This window comes from Dermacentor variabilis, chromosome 6, assembly GCF_050947875.1.
Source record: "Dermacentor variabilis isolate Ectoservices chromosome 6, ASM5094787v1, whole genome shotgun sequence".
Lineage (NCBI taxonomy): Eukaryota > Metazoa > Arthropoda > Arachnida > Ixodida > Ixodidae > Dermacentor > Dermacentor variabilis.
Genome location: NC_134573.1, coordinates 75,444,234 through 75,470,454, shown reverse-complemented (window position 1 = coordinate 75,470,454; position 26,221 = coordinate 75,444,234). Strand labels below are relative to the sequence as shown.

The 26,221-nt window shown below is 49.7% G+C and overlaps 1 protein-coding gene across 2 annotated transcripts in view; it reads right to left on the bottom strand.

The window, feature by feature from the left end:
- The window catches only part of LOC142584878 (membrane metallo-endopeptidase-like 1), a 301,228-nt gene that overhangs the window by 232,485 nt on the left and 42,522 nt on the right, over positions 1–26,221 (bottom strand). For both annotated transcript variants that reach the window (XM_075695197.1, XM_075695198.1), the window contains exon 3: positions 19,882–20,072. In XM_075695197.1, the coding sequence (XP_075551312.1) occupies positions 19,882–20,072 (191 nt within the window). The remainder of the gene's footprint in view (positions 1–19,881; positions 20,073–26,221) is intronic.

Sequence of the window (26,221 nt, the reverse complement as noted above, 5' to 3'; positions counted from 1 at the left end):
CGAGACGTGTTCGGCAACCCCTACGGTCACCAACTTGCCGCGCAGAAGGTGCTTTCCGGCCGTGTGCAGACGTCAACAGAGTCCTACGTCACGTACATTCAGGACGTCTTGGCTCTGTGCCACAAAGTTGAAGCACACATGACTGAGTCAGACAAGGTTTCCCACATCATCAAAGGCATTGCCGATGACACCTTCGACTTGCTCGTTTTCAACAACGTGGCGACGGTGGATGCAGTTATAAAAGAGTGCCGCCGTCTGGAACTCGTTAAAAGCCGACATGTCGGCCAGCAGTTTGCCCGTCTGCCCCACACCCCAGCGACATCTTCCTGTGCTGATGCTCCTCGTCCCAACAACACTGGCGATGTTATCAGGATCGTGCGGCGTGAGATCGAGGCCGCCTATCCGGCTGCCTTCGACTCCAACCCCTCCAATGCACCTACAGTCACGGTTTCCCTGATCCAGGCAGTTGTCCGCCAGGAGTTCGCAAACATGGGTCTTCACACCATCTGCTCGGCCCATCGCCCTGATACCCAGCCGCCTTCATCGATTCCGCCCCGTCCCGCATCTTCTTACCACTCACGTATCCGCAACCCATCTGAATGGCGTGCTGCTGACGACAAGCCCATTTGCTTTCACTGCCATCGAATCCGGCACATCTCTCGGCACTGTCGCAGTCGCTGGAGTTCCCCGACCCGGCCTACTCATACTGCCTACTCTCGCCCCCCTGGTGGCCCTTCTCGTCCCTATGCCGCAGGCTCCGATAATGCCGCCACTGATTCTTCTGCGCCGAACCGCCCCTATTCTCGTTCACCTTCGCCCCAAGGACGACACTCGCTCTCCCCAGCCCCGTCGCTCCTATTCGCCGACTCCTTTCGAACGCCGCTCCCAGCCGGAAAACTAGACGATGCAGCGCCTCGAGGTGACGCTGCATTGCTCCCTACGCCGCCAAATCCTCTCCTGACGTTGCCCACTCATCTGAACCTTCTTGGCATGTAAGTCGACGGTGTTTCTGTGTCTGCTCTTTAGACACTGGGGCGCATTTGTCGGTGATGAGCGCTGACCTTCGTAACCGGCTGAAGAAAATAATCACGCCCACCAAGACGCCTGCTGTCCGTGTCGGCGATTGCGGAACAGCCCCCGTATTTGGTATGTGTGCAACCCGCATCTCCTTTGCCGATCACTCCAATATCGTGCTATTCACAGCCATCGCCCACTATCCCCACGACGTCATCCTCGGTTTAGACTTCCTCTCCGCACATTCTCCTCTCATCGATTGTTCCGCCAGTACTCTCCGCCTTGACCTGCCTGTTCTGGATCCCGCTGAACCACACCCCAGTCGCCTCAGTTCCGTCGACTTCTTTCGCTTGCCACCTTCGGCACTGACTTACGTTGACTTAGTGTCATCCTCACCAGTCCCCGACGGTCACTACATCGCGGCTCCTATGCAAGACGTCCTCCTTACACACGGGATCACAGTACCTCATACAGTTTTATCTATTACGAAGAATTGCGTCTGCCTGCCAGTGGTCAATTTTGGCTTCACGACACAAGTGCTGCCACGCTGGACGTCTCTGGCCCAGCTTTGCTCATTCGAGGATCACTCAGTAGCATCTATTGCAGTAGACGACAATTCAGCCGATCCTCCTCTACCATCACAGTCGGCAACTTGAACCATCGCCGACTTACAGAAAATTATTGTGCCCGACATGCCGTCCGAGCATGCTCGTGAGCTCTACCGCGTTCTGTTTTCCTACCACGATATTTTTTACTTTAACGATCGTCCTTTGGCCCAAAGTACAGCTGTTAAACATCGCATTAATACCGGCGATGCTCCTCCTACTCGTCGCCGCCGTATCGAGTGTCACCGGCTGAGCGTCAAGTTATTCAGGCCAAAGTTGGCAAAATGCTTGCCAAGAACATTATTGAGCCGTCATGCAGGCCAAGGGCGTCATCTGTTATACTGGTAAAAAAGAAGAATGGCTCATGACGCTTTTGTGTGGATTATCGGCACCTTACCAGGGTTACCAAAAAGGACGTGTATCCACTACTAAGGATTGATGACGCCCTCGACTGCCTTGACGCCTTCACTGTGCTGGCTATTTCTCCTCTATTGACCTTCGCTCCGGCTACTGGCAGATTGCCGTGGACGATCTCGACCCCGAGAAGGCTGCTTTTGTAACACTCGACGGTCTTTATCAATTCAAAGTGATGCCGTTCGGTCTATGTAACGCTCCTGCCACTTTTTAAGGCATTTTCTTATGGGGTTGTACGTGCCAAAACCCCTTTCTGATTATGAGGCACGCCGTAGTGGAGGGTTCTTTAACGTGCACCTAAATCTAAGTACACGGGTGTTTTCGCATTTCGCACCCATCGAAATGCGGCCGCCGTGGCCGGGATTCGATCCCACGACCTCGTGCTCAGCAGCCCAACACAATAGCCACTGAGCAACCACGACGGGTTTTTCAAGGCAGGATGGACTCCCTTCTTCACGCTTTCAAATGGTTCACGTGCCTGTGCTACTTTGGACGACGTTATAGTATTCTCCCCAACATTCGCTACGCACCTCGAGCGCCTCTCAGCAGTCCTGGACGTTTTTCACCGAGCCGGTCTGCAACTCAATGCATTGAAGTGCCAATTCGGCCGTCTCCAGATTACCGTCCTTGGAAATCTCGTTGACTCGAACGGAGTGCAACCGGACCCAGTCAAGATCCACACTGTTACGCACTTCCCTGTTCCGAAGTGTTTCAAGGATGTGCGCAGTTTCATCGGCCTTTGTTCGTACTTCCGCCGTTTCGTGAAACATTTCGCGGCCATATCACGACCACCAATCGAGCTTTTGAAAAAAGACGCCCCTTTCCAGTGGAGCGATAACGAGGCCTCTGCATTCTCGCATCTAATCGACCTTCTCACAACGACTCCCGTTCTGGCCCATTTCGATCCTTCTGCGCCTACCGAAGTCCGGACTGATGCCAGCGGTCAGGCAATTGGCGCAGTACTGGCACAACGCCAGCGCGGCCACGACTGCGTTATCGGTTACGCCAGCAGGCTCCTCTCACCCGCGGGTCGCAACTGTTCCATCACTGAGAATGAGTGACTGGCCCTAGCTTCGGCGGTTGCGAAGTTCCGCCCATACTTATATGGCCGACTCTTTTCCGTTGTCACAGAGCATCACGCGCTTTGCTGGTTATGCTCACTGAAAGATCCTACGGGAAGACTTGGTCGCTGGGCCTTACGCCTCCAAGAATATTCGTATTCTGTCACCTAAAAATCGGGGAGACTACACAAGGACGCTGACTGCCTGTCTCGCTACCCGGTAGACGAGCCTGACGGCGCCGACAGTAGTACTGCCAACGGCATTTTCTCTGTGTCTGCCTTCGCTAACATCACCGCTCAACAGTACCGAGACCTTTCGCTGCGAACACTTATCGAGCGTCTGCGCTCTACACCTGCCGACGCATCCGTTCGCCGATATGTCGTCCAGGGCGGCAATCTGTACTGAAGGAACTTCCTCCCTGACGGATCTGATCTTCTTCTTGCCGTGGCAAAACATCTACGACAGACTGTGCTATTTGAAGTGCATGAACCACCCACTGCAAGACATCTTGGGGTAACCCGCACGTAAACCGCGTCCGCCGCCGCTTCTATTGGCCTGGTCTCGCTCGCTCCGTCCAACGCTATGTTGCTGCCTGTGATCCCTGCCAGCGTCGAAAAACACCTCAGGTGCTACCTGCCGGTCATCTCCAGCCGATCACCGTCCCTGTGGAACCGTTCTCTTGTGTTGGATTTGACCACCTCGGTCTCTTTTCCACGTCATCCTCTGGGAACAAATGGGTAGCGGTCGCAACTGATTACGCCACCCGATACGCTATGACGCGGGCTCTCCCTATAAGTTGCGCCACTGACGTCGCGGACTTTCTCTTGCGTGACATTATCTTGCTTCATGGCGCCCCGCGACAGCTGCTTACTGACCGTGATCGTAACTTCCGCACGAAAGTTATCGCCGACATTGTGCGTTCCTGCTCCATTCAACACAAGCTGACTACCTCATACCATCCTCAAACCAATGGCCTGACAGAGCGGTTAAACCGTACTCTTACCGATATGCTGTCCAAGTACGTTTCCAAGGACTACCACGACTGGGGCATTGCTCTTCCTTACGTCACATTTGCGTAGAATTTTTCCCGGCATGACACCACCGGATTTTCTACATTTTATCTACTGTACGGTCGCGAACCGACCTTGCCCCTACACACGGCACTTCCTCCTGCTGCGATCTCAACAATCGAGTATGCGCGCGGCGCCATCGCCCTCGCCGACCATGCACGCCAGCTTGCCCGTGCTCGACTGACGGCCTCGCAAACCACTCAGCAGCGTCAGTACAACGCCCGCCACCGTGACGTACGGTTTTCGCCTGGTGCGCTCGTGCTCCTGTGGTCGCCCTCTCGCCCCGTCGTACTTTCAGAGAAGCTTCTTTCGCGATACACAGGGCCCTACCACGTGCTGTGCCAGATGACGCCTGTGACGTACGAAATTGCTCCTGTGAGTTCAACCTCGTCTTCTACTCTGGCATCTAGTGATGTCGTGCACGTCAGTAGGCTCAAGGCCTACTAAACTGCTTCTGGGTCCGGCCTTTAGTCGCTCCGGGACGGCGCTTTTGCCGCCGGAGGTAGTGCTACGAAACAGTATTTGCGATGACGAAGAGAGAGCAGTGTGAAAACGAAGACGACGATTAGAGGCTAGCGCGGGCTGTTGCCTCTTGGCCAAGTGTGGCGTATTTCTTTGTAAATATACTTGTACATAGCTTTTCGTCTGCGTCTTCCTACGTAACAATATTAAGGGCATGGAATGGATCCGGCAGGCCACGTAATGCGTAAGCTGGGTAACAGATGGACCATTGGGATTACAGGATGGTTGCCAAGATAAAGGAAGCGCAGTCGAGGACGACAGAAGACTAGATGGGGGGATGGATGGATGGAAAAACTTTATTTTCGTCAGAACGCATGTGCGGACGATTCCGTGCTAGATGGCCATCAGCTCATGGCTGACGGCGACCTGGGTGGCCCACTCCACGGCCCTGGTCTGGACGACCGGGTCTGAGCTGGCCAACACGGCCTCCCACTGCTCGAGAGAAGGATCACGCATAATATCCGCCGGTGGCGGCGCTATGCTACAGCTCCATAATATGTGGTCATAGGTGGCCAGTTCCTGGCACCATTTGCATTCCGGCTGAACGTCCGGGTAGATTTTGTTTAACACGTATGGGCTATAGAAAGATCTCGTCTGCAATCTTCGCCAGACGCTTTCCTGCGCCTTCACCAATTGCTTGTCCGGTGGAGGGTAAATTCTCCGCTCAAGTTTGTAATGGTTAGTAATGTCGTGAAAGGACACCAGCCCATCTCTCGTGGACCTCCCTGGAACGTCCGGCTCACCTGCTCGGCTGACGAAACCTCGAGCATTCATGTGAGCCGCCTCGTTCCCAGGGTTCCCAGAGTGGGCCGGTACCCAGACAATTTCTACCTCCGTAGTCCCTCGCCCCGTGGCCCGATTTAGTAATCCTGCCGCTGTGGCAGAGATTCTGCCCCTCGCCAAATTTCGGATGGCTGTTTTAGAGTCGCTGAAAATCAGGTCAGCTTCAGTATTACCTATAGCTAGCGCTATCGCCGCCTCCTCTGCAGTTTCTGAGGAGCGGGTTTTGACTGATCCAGAGGTGAGTAAGCGTCCCCGGCCGTCCACCACCGCAACTGCAAATGCGTCCTTGTTCTTATACTCGGCGACATCTACGTAGACTGCCCCGTTGTACTTCCCGTACTTAGCATGTAAAGCTCTGGCTCTTGCCCTCCTACGGTTCTCGTGATGTATCGGATGCATATTTTTAGGTAAAGGTTTTATGTACAAGCCCTTGTGCATTTCTCGCTTCACCTGAATTTTCATGTCCCCAGCTGGAGGATCAACTCCAATGCCGATCCCTTCCAATATATCCCTCCCTACTTTCGTTTTGGAAAGTCTACTGAGTTGCATCGCCAAGTGTGCCTCCCGCAGTTCTTCCAAGGTGTTGTGCACCCCTAATCCCAGCAGCCTTTCGGTAGAAGTATTGTTAGGCAACCCAAGGGCCGCCTTATACGCCTGTCTAATCATAGCCTCCACCTTGCCTTTCTCCGTCGCGTCCATCTTCATATAAGGCGTCGCATACACTATTCTACTGAGCACAAACGCCTGTACCAGCTTACACAAGTCCTTTTCCTTGACGCCTTGTTTACGATTGGCGACTCTCCTGATAAGTCTCACGGTAGCATTGACAGTATTTTTGAGCCTTTCCAAGGCCTCCCTATTCTTCCTGTTAGTCTGCAGATACAGCCCCAGGATCCTGATCGTTTGGACCTCAGCGACCGGTGCACCCCCCACTTTCACCTTCAGCGGTGGTGGCGGCACATAGTGCCTCGCATGTATCCCTCTTGGTTTATGCCTAAGCACAAAAAGCTCGGACTTGGGCTGAGAACACGAGAGTCCTGCCTCCCCCGCTAGCTCCTCCACAATATCCACTGCCTGTTGTAAAGTTTCCTCCAATTGTGCGTCGCTTCCCCTTGTTACCCACAGAGTAATGTCATCCGCATAAAATGTATGTTTAAGTCCCGATATCATTGCCAGCCTGGGCGGTATCTTGATCAAGGCGAGATTAAACAAGAACGGCGATAAAACCGACCCTTGTGGTGTCCCCCTGCCCCCAACGGGAAAGGATCCGATTTAAATTCTCCGACTACAATCTCCGCAGTCCTATCCTCCAGAAATGATCTGATGTATCGGAAGGTTCTACCCCCCGGTCCTATGTCCGATAGGTTCCTTAATATTGCCTCATGGGTGACATTGTCAAAGGCCTTTGTAAGGTCGAGCCCCAAGATAGCCTTGGTGCCCGTGCCGTACCCAGGATCAACCACGTCCTTTTTGAGCTGTATCATGACGTCCTGCGTTGATAAATTAGCCCTAAAGCCAATCATCGTTTTAGGTATCAACTCCTTGTCCTCCACATAACCCTGAAGCCTGTTGAGGACCACATGCTCCATCAATTTGGCCAAGCAGGACGTCAGCGAGATGGGTCGAAGATTCTCAATACAGATCTTCTTCCCTGGTTTAGGAATAAATGTAATCCTAGCATGCTTCCACTCTGCGCGGATCTCCCCGGCCGCCCAATATTTGTTCATCAAGTCCGTGAGCGCCCCCACTGACTTGAAATCCAGGTTCCTCAGCATTTTATTAGTGACCCCGTCCGGACCCGCTGCCGACGTAGTACGAAGCTGCCCCATTGCAAACTCCACCTCCGCCACCGTAAAGTCCGCATCTAATTCGAGGTTTTCCTCTCCCGAGTAATCCGGCAAGAAACCGCCCGCCTCGCCGTTTATGTAACGACTTCGGAGTTCTTGAATGAACTCCCCAGTCGTGCCTTGATACTGATGAACTAACCTAGCCATTTGACCCTTCTGCGCCGATTTGGTTGCCGCCGGATCTAAAAGGTGCCTCAACAACTGCCATGTTTTTTTGCATCCGAATTGCCCATTCATCCTGTCACAAATCTGCCCCCATTGTTTGCACTGCAAGTCCAACGTGTAGGTTTCGATTTCTCGTTCTAGCTTGGCCACCTTCCTACGGAGGACCCCATTATGCTTTTGTTTCTTCCACCTCCGAAGGAGACTCGCATGCGCTTCCCACATGTGTAACAGTCTAGAGTCCGCCGTAAAACCTTCCTCCACCGTCGGAACCTCTTCTGTGGTACCCTTCACGTCCTGCTTGAGCGCCTCAACCCAGGCTCCCAAGTCCTCGATTTCCCCGCTCACTGTGTCTTTCCTGACTTTCCGAAATCTGTCCCAATCCGTCACTCTAGTTCCTTTTACCCTGTCTTTGTGCTTAGCAGTACGAAATACCGTGGAAAGGATATAATGATCACTGCCCAGTGGCTGTCCCGTGTTTACCCACTTTGCATCCCTAATACCTTTAACAAATGTGAGGTCCGGAGATGTGTCTGTGCTAACGCTGTTGCCTATCCTCGTATGATCGAGCGGGTTATTCAAAGTTGTCCATTGTAGGTCCTGAGCTACCCGCCAAAGCCTATTTCCCTTTGGAGTGGCTCGGATGTAGCCCCACTCCGGATGAGGCGCGTTGAAATCTCCAACCACGATGAGTTGAGCCCTAGCCGCTAGCCGTTGCGTCTTTATCAATAGGTCTGGCAAGCCCAGCCCTTTATCTTTAGGAGAAGAATATACATTAAGTACAAAGAGACTCTTATCGTCCTTTCTTTTGGGCAGAACCTCTAGCAGGACGTAGTCCTCTCTGCTGCTATCTATGGTATGCTGAATCGCCGTGGCGTTGCGATGGACTAGCACGGCCGTGAAGACGCTCGATACACCCCCCCGATCAATCTCTGGCGGTGTAAATGCCTTAAATCCCGGTAATTTCACCCAGCCACTAGCCTCTTGCAAAGCTATAATGTCAGGCTTACTGTCCAGATTTTGTATGTGCAATTGCAGGTTCCCCCGCTTGCGACGGAAGCCCCTGCAGTTCCACTGCCAAACCTCAATTTGCTGGCGAGGGGCCATGATTAGGCACCAGGTTCACTAACATCGGCGCTTGGCCGACTACGGGAGGCAATCTAGCCTGTAGCGTAGCATTGAGCTGTTGAAGCATGCCCATAACCTGTGTTTGGAAAGCCCGCATATCATTGGTGAAGGCGTCAAGACGCTCCTCAATCTTGTCTAGTCTGGCTTCGATCCTGTCGACCCGAGCTTCCAACCTATCCTGTCTTTCCTCCTATTTTCCTATTCTGTCCGCAAGGGCAGACATTTCCCCCCTAAGACTAGTGACTTTAACGACTGGCTGCGGCGTGTCCGCCGTTGAAGTTTCTGCCACTCTTTTTGCATTAGCTCCATCATCCGCCGATGGCGGCCTCTTAAGCTTCCCCCGATTCTCCACCTCCATAGCTGTGCTCTCGCTCTCGCGAGAAGCAGTCGCCTGTGCCGCTTTCAGTGGGGCCTGGACCACCGGCGTCTGTACCCTTTGTCCTTTGTCGCTTTTAAGCGCGCGTTCCATCTCTGCTATCCTGACTTCCATCTTTTTAATCGTCTCAGCCTGCTGCTGCACCTGCCTTTGTAGCTCCTTCTCTCGAGCAGTCTCACTCTGGGAGGCCACGTAGGGCCAGCTCACCTTTTTTCTCGTGGCACTGGGACTTCTTCCATGACTGGAACCCTGTTCTCCTTTGCCACGCTCGGGTCCGGGCAGTGGTGGGAAGGAAGTGGACCGGTCCCTGCTCTTGTTATCGTCTCTCGCACCGCTGGATGACCGCTTCCTGGGCCTCGAGCGCCGCTCCTCCTTGTCAGTTTGGCCGTTGTCCTCACTTGCCTGCTGCAGGCCCGTCGGCTGCTTACGGGCTAGACGAAACTTGCAGTTCCGGCTCCCCGTGTTGTGCGCCCCATGGCACACGATGCAGTCCGGAGTGCAGGTCAGCGGCTCTCCTTCCGTTGGCGCAGGATGATCCTTTCCGCAACGGCGACACAGATTAGTCTTCGGACGATAACAAACGTCCGCCCGATGTCCCACTCGTCTGCAGTTATAGCAGGTCTCGACTAACTCTCTGTACGGAATCACCGCGTACAAACAGTTCCAGTAAATAACCTGCCAGGGAACATGCTTCCCCCCGAACGTTATCTGAATCGCCTTCGACTTTCCCAAAGGTCTGGCATCCAAAATTTCTATGCCGTCATTCCTCTTCAAGAATCCCGCCCGAACTTCTGCCAGTGGGCATCCGTTGTACGCGTTGTAAATGACTCCGCGCACAGAGTTCTCCGGCGCCGCCACGTACGCCGAAATCTCAAGGTCATGACCGCTCAGCTTGAGCGTCTTTACATTCGCATATGCCCCACAGCGATGCATACACGGCGTGCTCACCGTCATCGTGTTATTTGTCTCGTTGACCCGCACCAGGTCTTCCTCCGCCGCAGTCGCATTCGTCAGCTCCGCTGCCGCTCTCAAGGCATATCCGAGTTCCCTCGACGTCACCATACTCAAGTCCCAATTCTTGGGTCGGCACACAACCTTGAAGTCCTTGGCTGGCATCTTCAGAAACGGTCCCCGTTTCTTCCACACCGGCGCTTTTCCGCGCTTGACTTGTTCTGCTCCGTGCGTCTGGCGCCCGTCGCTGCCCGCCTGCTTCTCGCTAGGCCTACTCTCGGGATTGTTCCCGTATACAGATTTCTTGAATCTATCTTGAGCCCGCAAAACCCAGGCCCATTCTCCCGCCTCGAACTCTTCGGGCGTTATAGTCTCTCCCTCAACGGAGTACTCCATTGTCTTCAGCCTCACAGAGGCCCACAACCACAAGTCACCGTCCCGGAGCCCGGTGCCGTCGGCGGCGGCTCGGCCTAATGATGAGGCCTAACTTTGCCGCGCGGTGGTTGAGCACGAAAAGCGTGGAAAAACCCCTAAAAAGGGGGCAAACTTGCCGAAATTAGGTGTCCGCAGGGAGAGGGCAACTTCCTGTGGACAACCCCACAAAAAGCAAGTCCACAGCACAGGGAGTTCCACCGAAAAACGGTCTCAAAGCGGGAGCCCATGCGAAGCACGTCCGCAATCTTCGACTTCGTCGTCGGATGAAATTAGGGAATTCGCAGGTGCGAGTTGGAATCGGTTGACGCAGGACATAGGCAACTGAAGATCGCAGGAAGATGCCTTCGTCCTGCAGTGCACATAAAATAGGCTGGTCACAACAATACATGAAACGGCCGATCGCAATAAGGCGGAGTGTTGTGGGCACCAGCCCTCTCAACCGTAGCCTTCGCAGTGCAAGGCATTGAAGAAAAAGCGGGAGCACCACGAAATGGATCAAAGGCGATCATTGGTTGCCAATAACTCCGCTTCGGCTGAACGCACTGAGGTACTTTCTGCTCCAAAGTAATTCTGAAATAGCTTTGTTTAACGTTGAATGCATTTCTCGGCGTCGCTAAAAGAGGTGCAGGGCACGTTTAACATATAAGGTGCTAAATTTCTCTAAGTCTGTACATGAAAAAAGACGTAGCTTGCCAAAGAATACATTCTAATGAGATGTTCACACTCATTGGTGATTACATTGTATTAAAACAATAATCACCACCTGTCGTACTTGCGTTTCTTTTCTTTAAAATACCATCCTGGCTGCTTTCCTGTCAGGGATGGCATATCACGCTGATAACACGCATACCATTCATTACATGGAAGCACCCGGCGCGCAACGTTAGAGAAAGGAAGGGCACGTCGCCTGAATTGCCTTTGTAGACTAGACAAGCTCGAAATGGTGCAAACTCTTCTTAGAGTCTACAAGAAACTAAGTGATAAGTATAACGCTAACGGCAGTGGACAGTAACACATGAGAGGGTGGTAAACAAAGTCATAGATGTAAAATCTGGATGGGTACGGGGACGCGCAAGCCCGCTACAAACTTTTATGGACCAAGAAAAATGAAATCAGATTAGAAACTCTTCACGATAAATAAAACGCCAGTGCTTTATGTACTGCTCGAAGCTGAAACTAGACGCCACAGGAAAGGTATTTTAGGAGACATTGCTGTTTATGCATAACGCGTGCAAGGAGCAGAAGTCATTTAACACATGCTTCGTTAACATGACGCAGTGTCTGTCCAAAGGCAATGTTGTAGCTCTTCCGGAAACTCTTGATATGTTAAGAATAGTTGAGGAAATGTAAATGTATCTTGGACGGTGGAAAATAGCAAAATACAGCTGTATTAGTGGCGGCACAAAAATCCCCAACCCGGAATGTCAAAAATCTATGTACAACCTGAGAGGAAAACTGAATGTGAGTTGATCGATGGACGGCGAATCTCTCGCATCTACCACGATCCTACCCACTTCACCCAATAGCGTTCCATCCGTAACCTTTTAATAATGCCCTAAAGTAGTAATATTATTTTTGTTATGTGTTTCTCATCGTTAATAATAAAACAAACCCCAAACCGACTCATTTTGCCTTTTCACTATATTTAACGTTCAATACCTCGGAATGCCTAACGACGTCCTCAGTTACGACAGAGCGACACGTTAAAGAAAGCGGTTCCACAGTTTCACCCCATACCTACATGCAGTAGTCATGAACATATTTTTTCACCCGTGCGCCTACGTAATCGGCAATGGCAGATTCGACCATGATTTGTAACTGATAAAAACTGTGTTGATCTCGCGCTATCTCTTTTGTAGCGTGAAGCCATAGAATAAAGAAACAATTTTAGAGAAGGGAAACTGTACCTTCCGCAGTGGTTCGAAAATAAGCAGCGGCAGCGCATGGAACTTGCCTAGTTGGACGCCAGATGGCGCTGCTGAAACCGGAAGCGGAAGCTTTTTTTATAGCTAAAATTCAATATGGGCGCTTTTTGCCGGTGGCGTACGCTGGTACGCGCCGTGCTTGCCCTGCCGGCTATGCGGCATGCCGCAATGCCTTGGCTGCCGCGTAGCTGGTGCGTTCTAATTGCCAGGAGACCAAAGAGCCTCTATTGACGCCCCTACAAACAAGCCATAATTGAGTGAACAGAACGTGCGACTTTATTGGCAGAAGACAAGCAGCGTATATTCTCGTGCAATAGCAGAAATAAAATTTGCATGTCGAGATAACCTGGAATCACTGACGTGAACTCGTAAACGGCTCACCATGGTCGTCGCACATGGCGGTCTAGTAACGACCGACAACCAGCGGCGCAAGCCGATTGGACAGAGTGTCCCACCTGTTTACAGCGGCAGTCGCCGTTAAAGATCAGCAACTCGCATTGCGAGCTATCGGGTGCTACAGGCATCTGCTGCCGCAGCCAACACAGCGCCATGGACGGCATTTTAGCATTGACTCCTTTCCAACCTGCACGTTACTTTTCTTTCGGGGGTCGCTAATGTGTGGCTCACACTTGGTGTCCCACATTGTCTCAATATTGAGAAGTCGCTTTCGTGGGCATCACCATCACTCACTTTTGCGGGCCTTTCCACCCATGTGGCTATCAACTTCATACACGTCGGACCATGTAAGCACGTATGTTGGTCTCCGTTCGTGCTTAATCGCAGCCGAGAAAAGCCACAGGCACAATTTTCCCATGGCTGCAGCAGGAAAAGGTGAACGGGGTGCACGAATCACGGCGTGTGTAAATTGGCAGTCTGTGGCGCTGTGCAGACTGCAGGAGCAAATGCTTAGTTCGAGGTACTGCTTCCCAATGCAACTGACCAGGCCACCATATTCGAAAAACATAACACGGCAACCGTAACCAAGTAAGATAACCGCGATATTAAACAGCAGTCAATCATCGCATGAGGTTGAGAAATACATTATACATTGGCTACGAACCATATGACAACAATGAGCATTCACATACACGGGTCTTTTAGGATACATTCAGCCGCCTACTTACAGGCATATTGCTAGCCTTCGTCGCATGTGGTGGTTTGGTAACGAGCGACAACCAGCAGTACGAACAGATTGGACAGAGCGTCGCACCTGTTTGAACTGACAGTTGCCGTTGAAGATGAGCAACTTCCATTGCGAAACAATCAGGTGACGCAGGCATCTGCTGCCGCAACCAACACAGCTATATGGACAACCCGGCATTTTAGCATTCCCAACCTGCACATCTCTTTTCTTTCGAGGGCCGCTTATGGGTGGCTCGCACTTGGTGTCCCACTTTATCTCAATATAGACAAGTCGCTTTCGTGGGCATCACCTTCGGCAGCCATTTTTGCAGCCCTTTACACCCATATGGCTATCAACTTCATACACTTCGAACCATGTAAGCACATATGCTGGTCCCCGTTTTGAGCAAATCATGGCTGAGGTAGGCTGCAAGCACAATTTGCCCATGGCTGCAGCAGGAAAGAACAAACGGGAGCACCAGTTACGGTGTGTGTATACTGGGAGTCTGTGTCGCTGTGCAGACTGCAGGAGCAAATGCTTACGTCGAGAGACTGCTTACCAATGCAATTGACCAGGCCCCCCATCCGAGAAACATAACACGGCTACCACAACCAAGTGGGGCAGCAAAACCAGATTCTGCAATCAATCACTTCAGTGTAGCTTGCACAAAGACTCAGGCTATCGAGGAAGAAGAGCAACCATCAGTGAGACTAGGAATATGGAAAATGCGAAAGCTTGCATTCAAGAGAGAAGCCACTCTGCTCTGCAAGCATTGAAGGCTAAAAACATCAAGAAAAGTAAAATGGTGCGTACCAAACGGTGCGTAGGTTAATACAAGACACATGCCGATGCTGCATCAGCTATTTCAGGAGAGGAATTGTGCATGACAACATACACTAGAAGGTACTGCTACAGATATCTTATGCTACTAGACAGTGACTGGTATCATCAGCGAAGAATCAGTTCACTTTTATGTTTGGATGAGGATGAATGATCTCTAACGAGAAGGGGCAATGAAAAAGCTTGAATTTATAGAATAAAATAACACTTGGCACAAATGGAATTGACATGGCCAGGAAGCTGACTAAGGGCAAACTGACAGAACTCTTTTGTCCAGCGTCGTCCATGATTGATCAGAAGTTGCAGGTGCATCTGGAGACGAAGAATTTCTAGAAAGTCCTTTTTCAGTTACCTGGATGACTCAGCCAATTTTTCCGCGCTGGTGGAATGGTGGCTGAAGCTCTTTTCGATCTTGACACAGTGCTCTGCGGACTTGATATGTAATCCAAATTCTTCTGCATGCGCTTATTTGTGGTGTAAAAGTCTTGCAAATTCGGCTCCAGACCCTTCCTGTTGGTGTAGATAGGAGCTCCTGCGATGATCAAGATGTGCTTGGCATAGACTCTGTTAGGGCAGAACGGTGACACATTAGATACAGCACAGATTAGCCAAAATCATGTGTGTTTTATTTTATGTTCGAACCAATTACACTGAATCATAAATATGAACAAACATTCATACCTGCTGCAAACAAATGACATGTATCTCAAGACTAGCAAGCCAATACAGCATATATCAAGCATATTTATTTCTGAACCACGTGTTGTTTACCTTGTAGTAGCAGTCAACGTCCACACAACGGCCTTGTTGTAACAGGCAGCAGCTTCTGTTTAGTGCGTTGAGTGTGTTGCTCTATACTGGTGCCCTCCTCATTACTGCATGTCTGGAACAGAAATTTTGACTGAATCAGAAATTGAAAAAGCAAAATTTTTCAATATGAAATGCAGGAAGGTGTGACATATAATTATTTGTGACATATAAATATTGTAATGGTTTGCGACTACAGAACATATGCAAATGTACACTGTCTGTTCTAGGGTGCTTAAGCAGCATGTTAAATAAATAGTGCTCTTGTCCATAAAATTGATGTCTGCCTAACTACAATGCATATCAACAGCTTAAGTATTATTAAAATCAGAAATGAGATCATTTGTGCGTTAATTTATACACTAGAAGAGATCACACTGCTGGTTCCACAAGCTAATGCATGGAAGTCATGAAGCTATTAGAACTGGTGCATTATTTTTGTGCACAAACGTGATGCACCGCTTCACTACTGCAAAAATAAATGCCCTACGGTAAACCAAACTGAAGAGCGAGAACATTTGGAACGAACAAGTACGAAATATGGGTGAATTATCATGCTTGCAACTGTTTAATACATTAAATCCTCTACTTTCGCTTCATTTTACCAAAGTATTATTCGGTTTCGTGGACGAAAGAAGTTGCCGGCGGACTCGCAAAAAATGTTTTATATGTATACTGATAAGGCTACTCAGTCACCTATGGCCACGACTACAATAAGATGAAAAAGGAGACGCGCGTTCCGATATCGCTCTTTTTTTCCTGATTGTGTGTGTATAACGACAGCCTCGCAAGTAAAGGTCTATTTAGGAAACAGCAACTTAGGTTTCTGACTGCCCATATGTAATGCAGGATCTAGTTCATTAACTTGTCCCCGCCTGTAAGTTAATGAGACGGATATTATATAACGATTCAAGCAGCGGTGTTAAACGACTCACCGTTATTGCCGTTGGCAGCTGCAGCAGAATCCAGCTCCGGTTTCGATGCAGACATGTTCCGAATGGAGACGTGTTCGATGCAGACGTGCTCACGACCGAAACCGAACTTTCGGGCTTACATGTCCGCCTGCAATCACGTCACTTCGCCCCAAGTTAAATAACGCGAGACATCAAAGCGCAATAGACTAGCTTTAGCAACAAAGAAGCAACCAGTCTGAGTGTACGAACGAATTTATCCGTGCCGCCGTGCACTCGAAAATACCGGTAAAAATTTTAAATCCAGGCCTGGGGTCACGTGAAAGATCGGTGATGCTGAACGCTATTTGCGTTTATAATGACAAAGAACAATAAACTTACTAGCAAAAAGTACAATATCTAATAAGAAATGATAATTTTGCCCTCTTTTTTATGCAATAAGAATGCTTCGGTAATTGTAAGAGAAAGTGTGTAAAATAAAATTGCGCTTATTACGGCGCCTCCTGCGGGAAGTGTTGGAATTAACGTAAGCATACCGAAGTGATTCTGCTATGCTGGTTTTGTTAGCAGCGGCGCGCGGTCGATTTTTTCGCCCTCTGTGGCCATTTGTTGAACTTGAGAGTGTGCGGGCATAGAGTTTCTCACTATAACACCTAGAGGGTAATCTGGCGCCACCGTCTATGGGAGTTTCTTAAGGGGGCACCGTGCCGTCATGGGAATGACGGTATATGTGTCTGCGAGGCTCGTGTTGGCTGGTGTTGTAAGAGGCTTCGTCTAAAACGTGGATATGGCTACGCAAATAACGCGTTCTCAAAGTAAAATCTTCATAAAATGTTTCCATTCACGCATATTACATCTTTACTCACCCACGATGCATGACCAAGCGAAGAAAAGCAAGAACAGACAACCAACTGTTTCAAAGCGAGCGCGAACCTTGTCGTCTGTCCTCCAACTTTAGCGGCCCGCTGATACTTTTTACGTAACATGTAGTCGTACACACAATAACAAGTTCTCATAGTTAAACAAAACATGTTTTCGCGTAATAATAAAGCTGAAACAGCTTTTCACGTGCTTTTTTAGTAGAAAGTGAATCATTGTGACAGACGGAACGGTACTTGCCAAGCGCGTCTTCATGGTGTCCTGTCTCTACGAGAACGATGCCAATCCGAAGTCACAATATACCGGCATTCCCATGCATACCACAGCGCAGCAGCGCCAGATTTCCCTCTAGGTAATGTAGTGAGAAACTCTGTGTGTGCGGGGCGTGGTAAAGCTACACTACGCGGGTTGGAGCCGAGCTTTGCGTGCTTCTGCGCCTGCCATACTGCGCGTGATGCCACGAGAGGCGCAGCTGCGTCCCCCTCGCCGCCGCCGACTGCGGCGCATTCCAGAGGTGTGACGTCGCAGTCTCCGCAGACGCGCCGGCGCCGTGTGCGGCCGCTGCTGCATTTAAGGCCTAAATATAGCCTGACGTAGCGTGAACGCGCGCACACGTTACGTCACGTTGGCGAGAACAACAGCGCGTATAGTTCGACCCATGGTTCTATGCACTGGCGCCGCCAACGTAACCAGACGCGGCCAACCAAGCCAACGCGCTCCGACGCCAGGCGTTTAACGACGCTCGCCCGCGCGCCGATAACGTCAGACAACGCGCCTCTGCGATTGCGGCGCCCCGCGGCACTGCGCATGCGCGAGGAGGTCCCACCGTGCGTATAGGCACCGTGCACGCCGACGGGCGCGCCACTCGTGGCGGCCTTGCGCAGAACACGCGGGAGAGGAGCCTGGCGCGCGCCGTAGTTTGTTGTGTCGTTGATCGTGCTTCTCTGTCTTATTCACGTTTTCAGAGCAAGATAGGCAATAGCATTCGCACGTGTGGGTGGCCAAAGCTTCAGGGAATGTCGAAGAAGAATTGTTGCAGGGTGGGGGGCTCAAATACCGGTGAAAACGGGCAGGGGATACGGTTAAATCATTCCCGACAAAGCTTCATCAGCGGGAGCAACGCTAGCAAAAATGGCTCGTCGCTTCGAAGGGAAATTTGTTGTTCTCATCCTTTCCTTTGTCTCGTCGGTGTTTTTTTCCCCTCTATCATAGTTAGACACGTGAGCAACGAAATTCGTCTGCACTGCACCATGAGGTTTAAAGGCATTTCACTAAAGTTCGGAATGCTGTTTGGCGCTTATATTGTTTTCCGCTTCTTTATCGCGTTGCGCTAGATAGGCAGCACGACTGCACGAGCGCATTGCGTTGTATGTTAAAGCTACTGAAGTTTGCAAGAACTGAAATGGTTGGTTTCATGTGGCGCAGTAAATCCTCGCACCAGCTGTCGCGCACTGCATGTTTTTACATCTATTTTATGCGTGGCTTTGCACTTGTTTAACTGTTGCTAGTTGCTCCATGCATAACTCTTGTCGATTCTTTTGAGCTGCGAAATTTTCACCCAGCCTTGTTTGTAAAGGTTATAAATCACGCTGTGTCTTATCGAAATGATACCAAGGAAGTGCTTCTTGAACAGCTTTATTCTCTTCGCCCGAAGGCATCTTGATATTGTTTGCGTTTTTGGAAATGTGTTTAGAAAATAGGTAGTTCAGGGCGAGAATTGCTAATAGCTCCTGCATATGGTATTTTTGTTCCATTTCTCGCTGGAAAGTTCGCGTCCCGTTTGGGAAGTCATCACACCTCGATGCTGCCTGAGCAAACTTAACACGCCGAGTGATTTGTTTGTTTCACAACGTAGTCCCTTCTTGCATGTGAGTTTTGTACTCAACGGAATTCTTTCTTATACTTACGCTGCAGACGACTAAACCGGGCCTTGCCGCCAGCGCTCATCTACTTTGACTGGCGCTGCTCTGCCTTTAAATATATCATGTGGCACCTCCCTCTAGTAATATAAAAAAAGTACTGAAAAGTTAGTCAGTCTTTAGCTTTGTACTTTTCGAAGCAGCTGCCTTGGGGAATTTAAAATTGCACTAACTGCAGCGGGAACGGTAGTTCATCGGCGTATGCAGCAGAATTGCATTGGCGGTACAGCACTAACAAGCGCTTTTATTAACCCGTGTGTTTGGTGACTTCGTTGGCTAGTGTACGCGTTTCCATCAATAAATTGGCAATTACTCTTCTTGAGGAGACTTCGACTGCACTTATTCGGTGATGTCACATGTATTCATCGGCAGAAAAATCACAACGGCATATGCAGAGATTGCTCCGTGCGGATTTGTTTGATTTAAGTCTGCACTAACGACGGGTGCTTATTATTCAGGTACATAAGCAGCATTGCGGCAAGGGTAGAATAAAAAAAACCATCGAGAGATTTCATCACTCAACAAAATTTATCGGCTAGTGAACATGAGCTCCACGTCATGTAAATGGGGTTCATGGCATTTGTCCGCGGGACACACCTTGCACGTATGTGGGCCATGTTGTCCCAAACACCGGTAACATCGTGTTCCTACCCGCTCGCACAGAGGTCAGCATCTTCCCTACAGCTGTCACAGCAGAAGCAGCAGCCTGGCACCCGAACAAAGGAGAAATCGCAGCCGCGAACTTCAGCCATCCTTGCTGCAAAGGGTTGTCGTCTGCTACTGCTCCCGCGTGTACTGTTGGAAGCGTCCGCTAGGTGGCTTTCAGTGGCGCCTCTATAGGCGGTGCACGAGGCGTATAAATGCGCAGGAGAGACGGTTGATGCAGCGCGTTCGGCATGGAGGTTACGGAGAGTCGAGCCGCTGCTAGTCGGCGCAAAAGACTGGAAAATTAAGCGAACATAACCGTACCTTTACGCTACGTATATCCTAGCGAAGTCACTGCCATTTTTTTTTATTCTTGCTTTGCTTTCTTTCTCAGCCATACTTGTCGGTGGCTACCACTTTAGCTGTCGTAGTACCTAGAAGGACACCGTGTTCTTGGCGCTCACCTCCAACATAGTCTTAACCTCTTGATTTCCGCTTGTGTTCCCCGTGATGGCAACGGCTCTCACAAGTCCATCTACGCCGTGCACAGACATTAGGCCGGAGAGTAGGGCCGGGTCTATGCTGCCCGTGTAATCAAATGTTTTTCCGAAGTCAGGAAGCCCGGTATCTGCATCCGGCAAGGGAGGTGTGAATTCTGCGTGGAAAAGATGAGAGGCGTTTGCTCGTCGCTTCTCGACAGGGTCTTCCTCTATGCAAATGTATTTCAACATGTTTGTATTGCACATTAGCCCCCTTTCGACAGCAATTACGACGGATTGTCGACAAATGTGTCAAATTTACGCAATACATGACACTCGACGAGACATTGCACGAAAGGCAACACGGTAGAAAGGTGCGTTTCGCATCTTTTAATCAGTCATCCTAATTAAAGAGAAGTTAAGTAAGCCCTTAATGTGCTGTCAGCAATGTGTCGCTCTTGAAAATTGTTCTTGATGATGTGCTCTATAGGAGAAGAGATCAATGATTTGTTCTACGTTACTTCTACAACGCGGCACGTCGAAGGCCACTTCAAAACAAGGCAGCGCAAGATGTTCGTGTGGAGCCATAAGGAGCGACTGAATCGAAGGCATACGGGGGGGGGGGGGGGGGGGGATCCATTCGCCGACAGCTTGGTGTCCGCTGCTTTTTCTTGGCCACCACTCCACATGACTGCTAAAAACGAGTTGCTTCCGCAGATTTGGGAAGTGCGCCTTAAGGGGCGATGGACAGCAATTAAACTGCCTGAAGATATCATTTTTATATATAAGGCCAAGATAAGCCAGCATGCATGGCAAACGTTTGCCACCAAGTGGCATCCTAAGATACCCAGATGAAAATTTTTAAAAATGGCGCCAAACATGCATTTTGGCGACACGCCGTGGCGTTTGCTTTACTGTTTGTTGCTTTTTATTTTTATTTAGCATTTTCGATAGCTCTGTATGCACCCTCCAAGGTATCATAACAATCTCGATAGTTTCCGCATCAACACTTTATTTGGTGCAGGGGCCCGAAAACTACGTTTGATGGTGCATTCAATATCGCCGTTGATGACGGACTCAATTGAGACAGTTATGTTAACCACACCAAAAGACTTTTTTCGGCCTTTAGCCACGGGTGGGTCTCGCGATGCTGTGTTGAGCAGGACGCACTGCGCTTGTATAAGATTAGCAGACTGTAAGACCTCTACCAAGAGCAAGAAAGGGGAAAAGGTGAGCGAAAGAAAGGGTAGTATAAGGCAATCCAAAGAAAATGATCGAGAAAACTACGCACCTCGACCGTTTTAGGCAAACTTGTCGAAAATTTAAGCTTTAAATCACGTTTTCTGAAGACTCCACTTTTGCTGACAAACGCGACGTTTTCTCTGCAGCTGCTGTACTTTCCAAATAGATTTTTTTGTTATTTCTGAACGCTTGTGACGGCTACTGCACCTAATGAATGATTTTGTCACCAGAACTTTGTTTTTATTAACAGCAGTGTGTAAGAAAATGGCTTAAACTTTGAGTCTTTGGCATCTAAACTTTTTTTTACTATACAATGGTGAAAGCTATAATTATTCTTTTATTTCAGAACAAAGCCTAGTGCATATAAAACTAGAAAACCTTGGAGCTCTTCGCCTACATAAAAATTTTCAGATACGTTCCTTCGAGGAATAAAAAGGAATTCAGAAATTATATTTAAAAAGCTATTCTGTGTTTTGCGCAGTTTACTATGCTATTAGGATACATGTATTACAAACAGTCGTTTTGAAATAGATTGCTTAAACATCTGCAAAGCTAGAGGCAGTTGTTGCCTAGGTCCGCTGTCCATCTCTCCATTAATTATGGAGTAGATTTACATGTTGCATAAACAGGAGTTCATGAAAGCATCATGCCTCCCTACTGCTCCAGTTGACTTCAACATAGGCTAAGGCACTACTACTGATGAAAATTACATAAAAGAATCGCTGGTGGGCGAGCAAGAAGTGGCAAACAAAAACTGTTTCAAGCCTCTTTAGAGGAGTTGGTTATAGCAAAAAAGTGAAACCAGCATTCTAAGGACCAGTGGCAGACTTGCTGGGCGTTCGCAAATACAAGTCCGCCAACGCATAGCGTTCCGTGCATTGTAGTTTCGCTCGAAGCAATCACTGCGATAACAAGAGCGCGTGGGCACTGATGCCGCCCGGCGTGAACAGCGCCTCCCCCCCCCCCCCCAGGCTTCCAGGCGTCGTGGACATATCCGACGCGACGGTCAGTGCCTAGAAGGCGGGAGCGCATCGTGAGCAGCCGCGTTTACATGGATGCAGTAGAAGCGCTTCGCAATAATTTATCGTATACCATATAGTCACGCGCCAGTGGTTGCACGAACGTGCATCATCCTGTCCTAAAATTCCTTGATAATGTCAAAGTACCGCCACTCTTCGAACGGAACTCTGCCGCCGCCGCGCTACCTCCTCGCCTCCTCCTCGCCCCTTGCGCGTCCCCCCAGGGCAACCCGTTTTGCCCCCGTTTTTCTGCACGACGATTGGTCTCCCTGCCGTTGCCCCTCGGAACACGCGGATCTTGCGTTTTGCTTGTGTTTTTCTTTCTAGTTCGCGCCATTTTCTCCTCAGCTCGGCTGGCTAGGCGCTTGAGCTCGGCGTAGCGATCGTTGTACGCTGTTTCCTGCTCTATGTGCTAGTGCTACGCCGTACTGTTGCGCATATAACTGCAGCAAAAAGCCTGAAGATAGTTATGTCATTTTTATGATACAACAAGGAAAGCCTGGCGGCTTGCGCAGGAAGCAGTGGCTACATAACATTGGCCGAAAGAACTTTGTTCCGACAAAGAACAGCGTTTTTTGCGAGGTGAGGCGTCTTTCTATGGGGCTCTTGCATTGCCCAGGGGGCGCTGCAGAAATGGTGCTAAAAAGCGCTGTCTGTCCTGAACTGGTTAGTACCAAGCTCGGTCGTCTGCTTCGGAAAGCACGTTTACAATATGGACCCGCCACTTTCGGTTTTGTTGTACCACAGCTTGCAGCGAATATCGGGCGCCGAAGATTTTCTTAAGGGTTTGCACGCTGCGTAAAGGCAATAAATTATGCAACGCCGAATACGTGTACTCCGTTCAAGAAATAAGCGGCGAAGTTTTAGCACGGTGTCAATCGCAAGTGAAGCGAGTCGCGTACGAAGTTGAACATCAGGTAAAGTTTGCACGCTGCTAGATTCAGGCGCACAAAGGCGAGGAAATACTTTCTATAAATGAATTCACAGCAGCGATAAGCAGACGTCATGTGTACGGAACTGCTCGAGCGAACGACGGTACGCGCCGCGACGGCACCGTTCTTTTGGCATGCCGCGAAACGGCGGGCCTCCTGCAATCTTTGTTGACTGCATGCCGCCAGACAAGCAGTTATGCCTGCACTGTAGTAGCGGCCATCTGTCCCTTTAGCAACTGATAAATAAGTGATGCAATGCATATGAGCTCGCAGCAATGTACGTGCAAACCGCGCTGCAGCGCGAGCTCGTGCGCTGCTCGCTTGATGCAGCTTTTAATGACAGCGCCCGAACATCGACGTGCTGCAATCAATACAACCTTGCTGCGCTGCCTCAACGTACTGGCTTGAGGTCAAGGATGAGCACAGTTAACTCTCTAACCTGTGCTGCTGTAGTGGGGTAGTGAATTGCCACCGAATCAACCCGACCATTTGTGCTCATTCGCACACACCTGCTGGTCATTTCACCACTTCGCACCAGTCGAATTTTTAATTGTCGCTGTGGCCAGGTCTCGAATCGCGAATCACCAGCTATGCCTGCTGCAATGTCGGTCTGCCTTCGGGATTGTAGGTGCAGAAGACGGAATTTTGTAACGCAGAAACTCAAGCAAGCTTCAAGACAGGCGAAGCAGTCATGGCGCCAAGTTTCGCTTACCCAGCGCGACGAAGTGCAGCTATCCAGCGCGCCCGACGCTCCGGCCGCTTCGTGAGGCCTTGAAGGAAAACGGTAGAATCTGTTGTTGGGATTCAGGCCTTCTTGTTCATGGCAGCCCACGACGCTGAAGTAACGACGGTGACGCTTTTTCGAGGCTGAGCTAGGTCTCTCCGGATCGGCGTCGCCGACTCCTGCTTCCAGCATTACGTCTCACGGAGAGTCCGTTTTCGTTAAACTATAGGCTGCTGCTAGCTCGCAGCGTGGTCAGCGTGGTTTGTGAGAAGTGACAAGCGTTTTCGCACTCGCAATAGGGCAGAAAAAAGTGCGAATCGACGCAAAGCTCGGGCTAGAAACGTGCTTCGCCACAGCCAGGGCTCAATACTACCCAAGCTGGTACTACCCAGATATTTCGCGCGCTGCCACCAGGCGCCGCTACTATGCCTCAAGAAAGCTGAAGATAGCAAAGAAAGCTGTTTGACTGTGTTCTTTACAGCGAAAACGCACAAGCCCGATATTCCTTTCAGAACTATCGTTAGCGAGCACGGGGCGTGACAGCATTGCGTGAGCCTTTTTCTTTTGAATAAGCTTAAGACGCTACAAGTGGATGACCCTTTCCGTGTTAAAAGTTCTTCGGAGGTCGCGCAATTTGTTAAGTGTAATGACGGCATTAAGTATGGTTTTTTCGCTGACGTAGAAGATCTATTCTACTCAATTCCTCAGGACAAGCTTCTCGTTTTCTTAAGGGAGTGTATAGAATACAACGACGTGGTCGACATCCAGAACTCAGCGGGCCTTTCAGTGGGCAGCTTTTTAACACTGCTCGAGTTTTATTTAAGTGTGACTTTTATTATGTACAACGAGCAGCCATATCTGCAACGCCGGGGAGTGTGTATTGGGTCTTCTGTTGCTCCTATTCTGCGCGACATTTTTTTGTCTTTTGTTGATAGGTCTTTACAGGATTTTAATGGGGGGCCGATTTTAAACGTTTTTAGGTATGTAGATGATTTTTTAGTGCTTTTAAACAATAAGGGTGACTTTACATCCCCTGCTTTTATTTTAGAAGCTTTTAACAACCAAGGCCAAGGGCTTGTTTTTACCCATGAACTTCCTGACGACGCAGGCCTGCAGTTCTTAGATTTAAAACTGTATTTTGAAGTTGCCGACGTCTGCTGGTCCTATCAACCGCGAGCCATGAAGCAATTGCTGCCGTACGACTCCGCACACTCTAAAGTGGTGAAGCGAGCAGTTGGTAATCTTTGCTTGGAATCGGCTTTGCGGAAATCGTGCGTACACCAAATGAGGTCTAGTTTTACGAACCAAGTTGGACGCCTTTTGGCAGCTGGTTTCCCTTTGACGGTCGTCAATGCTATAGTAGAGTCTCTTCTGCAAAAAGTAAAGCTTGGAGCACGAAGGGCGAGCACGGAGGTCGAACGACCGAAGGTAAGACCAGAGGTTATTCCCTACGTACACAAGGTGTCACAAAACCTTAAAAAGGTTGCTAACCGTCATGGCATTCCTCTGGTTTTCTCTGCGCCCAACGAGCTTTCGAAGCTGTGTTCTCGAGTTTGCTGTAAGAGCAGGCGGGGCTGCCCCACGAGGCATGAGAAGCCCTTTCTTGAGTGCTCCAGAGGGGTTGTTTATGCAATGCCCTTGCACCCTTGTGGGCAGCTCTACATTGGTCAAACTGAGCGTTGTGTGAATGACCGTTTAAGGGAACATGCGCAAAAAACTAAAGAAAAAAGAGGATAAGGGCGCACATTTGGTGGCTCATGTTACCGCGTGTGGTTGCGACGCTCGATTTTCTGCGACAACTATTCTTGGCAGGAGCGGCAACGCGTCTTCCAGGCTCGCTCTTGAGGCCTTCTTTATCAAGAAGAATAGAGATGTGTGAGTGAGCCTTCCATCACATTACTGGATGCCGAATTTAACTTCTTGCGCAACCGCCTTTGATGTGCATGTACCGGCTTCTCTTCTGCTTGGTAGGCGCATGCGTGACAAGAGGAGATATATATATATATCGTCATATCATGAGAAGCCAACAAACACTGACACCAAGTACAACATAGGGGAACTTAGTTGTGCTTAATAAATGGAATGAAGCAACGATAAATTAATGGAAATTAAAGTGGATGAAAAAACAACTTGCCGCAGGTGGGAACCGAACCCACAACCTTCGCATTTCGCGTGCGATGCTCTACCAATTGAGCTACCGCGGCGCTGTGTCCCCATCCACTTTCTTGGGTATTTATGTGTACTAGTGAACCCGGGGAGTGTGTTGCTTCATTCCATTTATTAAGCGCAACTAATTTCCCCTATGTTGTACTTGGTGTCAGTGTTTGTTGGCTTCTCATGATATGACTAATAAAAATCGAGCCCCTCGGTTAACCACCTTTCTTCTCGTTTATATATATATATATATA